The following is a 3,573-nucleotide window of genomic DNA, read 5'->3' as shown; positions in this document are numbered from 1 at the left end:
TCTCGTCGCCCCCCCCCCCCCCCCCCTCCTCCGCCACACACACACCTTTTTGGTCACAATTTCAGATGTCCAGAAAAGTTGCAAGAATAATACAACTTTTTGCTGGAAACTTTGCAAGCAAGTTGTCAACATGCCCTATCATCCCTGAAAACTTGAGTGTTTCCTAAACAAGGACTTTCTCCTTTATAAGCATAACAGGAAGTTGCTACCTCATGACCTTTGACCTTCCCTGTCATCACACGCCCCAGGAGCAGCCCTTTTAGCACCAGGGTCCGTCTAGAATCCATGTCTTGGGTCTAGAGTCGGGGCCGCAGCCAGACCTCTTCAGTAGTCAGTTCTTCAGACAAAGGGCCCTGGACAGATCTGGAGGCACCAGACGGGGCCTGGGCCTGGGCCTGGGCCTGGGCTTGCACTGGGCTGTCGCCTTGGCAGGAGAGCAGTGGGAATCCCCATCTGGGAATGGACTCCCTGGGGCTCCTGTCTACGGGCCTTGCCTGGGAGAGAGTGGAGGCACGGCCAGGAGTGTGAGGGCCTGGGGCAAGGGTGTGTTCACATGGGAGCTGGCCAGCTGGCCATCACAAGTGTGCCCAGTCCTGGGTGGGTTTTCTTTTTGGACGAGTGTCCTCTAGAAGACTAGTCCCCTTACCCTCACCCCCAGCTCTCACTCCCATGGGCCCCAGGCCCCGGGCGGCATTGCTCAGGGGCTGAAGGGTGGAGTGAGTGCAGGTGGCCTATTCTGCAGACCAGGAGCTGAGATGGACACTGAGAGCAGAGGCTGGGACGAGCCTCCGCTGGCCCTGGGCCCCAAGGGGCGGGCAGAGGGGGGCCCTGAGAATGCATCTGCTGGGGCTGAGGGAGCCTGTGCTGGCAGGTCCTTGAGGGTCGGCCTGCAGATCTCCGCAGACTACTGGTGGTGCACGAACGTCGTCCTGCGAGGGGTGGAAGAGGTCTGTCCGTGCGTCCTCGGTGACAGCTGGGCCTGTCTGTGCTGTGGGGCGGGATTCTGGAGGAGCTGGGTGTTGGGTGGACTGAGGAGGTGCCTGCCTGCCCCCATCCCCCCTCCATGCCTGTGGTCAGAACAGCCCGGAGTACTTGGAGGTGATGTCTGCGTGTCATCAGCGGGCGGCTGATGCCCTGGTGTCTGGGGCCATCTACAATGGGGGCCTCTACGTGAAGCTGGGCCAAGGGCTGTGCTCCTTCAACCACCTGCTGCCCCCCGAGTACATCCAGACGCTGCGTGTGCTGGAGGACAGGGCCCTCACGCGCGGCTTCCGGGAGGTGAGCCCCACCCTGGAGCAGAGGCTGGGCGGGGCTCAGCCTGGCCTCCACGCTGCCCTAAGAACCCTCTCCACCAGGTGGACGAGCTGTTCCTTGAAGACTTCCACGCCCTACCCCACAAGCTCTTCCAGGAGTTTGACTACCAGCCTATTGCCGCCGCCAGCCTGGCCCAGGTCCACCGTGCCCGGCTGCACGATGGCACCGTTGTGGCTGTGAAGGTACAGGGTCCCCCCTGCTGGCGGTGGCTGGGGAGGCGGCAGGCTTGGGTGGCCGCAGGTCAGTGCCGTGCCCACGCAGGTGCAGTACATTGACCTGCGGGACCGCTTCGACGGGGACATCCACACCCTGGAGCTCCTGCTCAGGCTGGTGGAGTTCATGCACCCCAGCTTCGGCTTCAGCTGGGTCCTCCAGGTAACGACCCTGGGCAGGAGCGGCACCCTCTGCTGTGCGGGGCTGTGCCTGGCTTTGACCTGCCTGCCCATCTGGCCCCCAGGACCTGAAGGGGATCCTGGCCCAGGAGCTGGACTTTGAGAATGAGGCCCGGAACGCTGAGCGCTGTGCACAGGACCTGAAGCACTTCCACTACGTCGTGGTCCCCCGAGTGTTCTGGGACGTGTCCAGCAAGGTGGGCTGGGTGCCCTGTGGGCGGGGGCCGGGACGCACGGCCTGCTGAGCCCAGCCTCTCGCTCTCTCCCAGCGCGTGCTGACAGCCGAGTTCTGTGAGGGCTGCAAGGTCAACGATGTGGAGGCCATCAAGTCCATGGGGCTGGCCGTGCAGGATGTGAGTGCGTGTGCCCAGGTGTGGAGTCGGGAGGGTGTGCCTGTCGCGTGCACAGGGAGTCGCCGGAGGGAGGGGCACCTCCTGTGCCCTGTGACAGTGGCGTGGCCGTCCCTGCCCAGATCGCTGAGAAGCTCATCAAGGCTTTTGCTGAGCAGATCTTCTACACGGGCTTCATCCACTCCGACCCCCACCCCGGCAATGGTATGAAGCGCCGCAGTGGGCAGGGCTGGGGCTGGGGCGGGGGCTGGAGCGGGCCAGCATGAGCCCTGTGCCCTGTCCTTAGTGCTGGTGCGGAAAGGCCCGGACGGGAAGGCAGAGCTGGTGCTGCTGGACCACGGCCTCTACCAGTTCCTGGACGAGAAGTAAGTGTTGGGGGTGCAGGGCTGAGCCTGTCTTGCCTGCCCTGCTGAGCTGGACTCACTCTGGGCCCCACAGGGACCGGTCAGCCCTGTGCCAGCTGTGGCGGGCTATCATCCTGAGAGATGACAGCTCAATGAAGACGCATGCGGCAGCACTTGGGGTGCAAGGTGAGGCAGGGTGTGTGTGTGTGCGTGCCCGCACAAGGGCACACGGGCACGCAGCTTGACTCAGCCCGCCCCCAGACTACTTCCTGTTCTCGGAGGTGCTCATGCAGAGGCCTGTGCGCCTGGGGCAGCTGTGGCGCTCCCACCTGCTGAGCCGAGAGGAAGCGGCCTACATGCAGGCCATGGCGCGGGAGCACTTCGAAGGCATCATGGCCGTGCTCAAGGCCCTGCCGCGGCCCATGCTGCTCGTGCTGCGGAACATCAATACCGTCCGCGCCATCAACACTTCCCTTGGTGCCCCCGTAGATCGCTACTTCCTCATGGCCAAGAGGTGGGTGTTGGCAGGGAGCCCGGTGGGGTTGGGGGTGGGGGCAGGGGGAGAGCTGGGTTGGGCTGACCATGTCTCTGGCAGTGCTGTCAAGGGCTGGAGCCGCCTGGCAGGCTCAGCGTACACGAGTGTCTATGGCACCAGCCTCCTACGCCACATCAGGGTCATCTGGGAGATGTTCAAGTTTGAAGTGGCCCTGAGGTAAGTGGACAATTGGGGCCCAGCAGGCACATGGGAGGCCAGGGCCTGCTCCCCACTGATTTGCTACCCCTCCTCTCCCCCGCTCCCCCGCCCAGGCTGGAGACCCTGTCCATGAGGTTCACAGTCCTCATGATTCGAGTGCTGATGCACCTGGACCTCATGCCCAGGGACGAGGGGCTGTATGAGTACCTTGCAACCTAGAGCCCTAGAGCAGGAGGCCCAGACTGGAGATGTGGACACCCCCCAACCCGGGACACTGGAGCAACTGTCGGCTTGAGTGGGGGGACCCCGGGGGCTCTGACCACTGGCAGGGCCAAGAGGCCCTGCAATGACCACACGTACTTCTCAAACCAAACAAATCTTTCTCCTGTGTTTTGTACAAAAAGGGGTGGTGGCAGTGGGGGTCTAGAAGTGGGCAGTCACCCGGTCCGTCTCTAACAGGTCGTCCAGGATCTGTGGGG

General features: G+C 63.3%; 2 protein-coding genes across 2 annotated transcripts in view; one reads left to right on the top strand and one right to left on the bottom strand.

The window, feature by feature from the left end:
• ADCK5 (aarF domain containing kinase 5) overlaps window positions 1–3,471 on the top strand; it is a gene marked incomplete at its 5' end in the record, with an annotated part of 5,844 nt that extends 2,373 nt beyond the window's left edge. Inside the window, 12 exons of the mRNA XM_015571412.1 lie at window positions 872–947; window positions 1,078–1,278; window positions 1,356–1,496; window positions 1,576–1,689; window positions 1,772–1,903; window positions 1,976–2,059; window positions 2,179–2,260; window positions 2,343–2,421; window positions 2,495–2,586; window positions 2,662–2,914; window positions 2,996–3,112; window positions 3,208–3,471. Coding sequence (XP_015426898.1) covers window positions 872–947; window positions 1,078–1,278; window positions 1,356–1,496; window positions 1,576–1,689; window positions 1,772–1,903; window positions 1,976–2,059; window positions 2,179–2,260; window positions 2,343–2,421; window positions 2,495–2,586; window positions 2,662–2,914; window positions 2,996–3,112; window positions 3,208–3,313 — 1,477 coding nt within the window. The remainder of the gene's footprint in view (window positions 1–871; window positions 948–1,077; window positions 1,279–1,355; window positions 1,497–1,575; window positions 1,690–1,771; window positions 1,904–1,975; window positions 2,060–2,178; window positions 2,261–2,342; window positions 2,422–2,494; window positions 2,587–2,661; window positions 2,915–2,995; window positions 3,113–3,207) is intronic.
• A 46-nt stretch (window positions 3,472–3,517) lies between these two features.
• CPSF1 (cleavage and polyadenylation specific factor 1) overlaps window positions 3,518–3,573 on the bottom strand; it is a 7,855-nt gene continuing 7,799 nt past the window's right edge. The window contains exon 34 of the mRNA XM_015571374.1: window positions 3,518–3,565. Within this exon, the coding sequence (XP_015426860.1) occupies window positions 3,518–3,565 (48 nt within the window). The remainder of the gene's footprint in view (window positions 3,566–3,573) is intronic.

Source organism: Myotis davidii, unplaced genomic scaffold (assembly GCF_000327345.1).
Source record: "Myotis davidii unplaced genomic scaffold, ASM32734v1 scaffold1509, whole genome shotgun sequence".
Lineage (NCBI taxonomy): Eukaryota > Metazoa > Chordata > Mammalia > Chiroptera > Vespertilionidae > Myotis > Myotis davidii.
The sequence above is the reverse complement of the archived record's forward strand: the minus strand, read 5'-3'. Positions and strand labels throughout refer to the sequence as shown.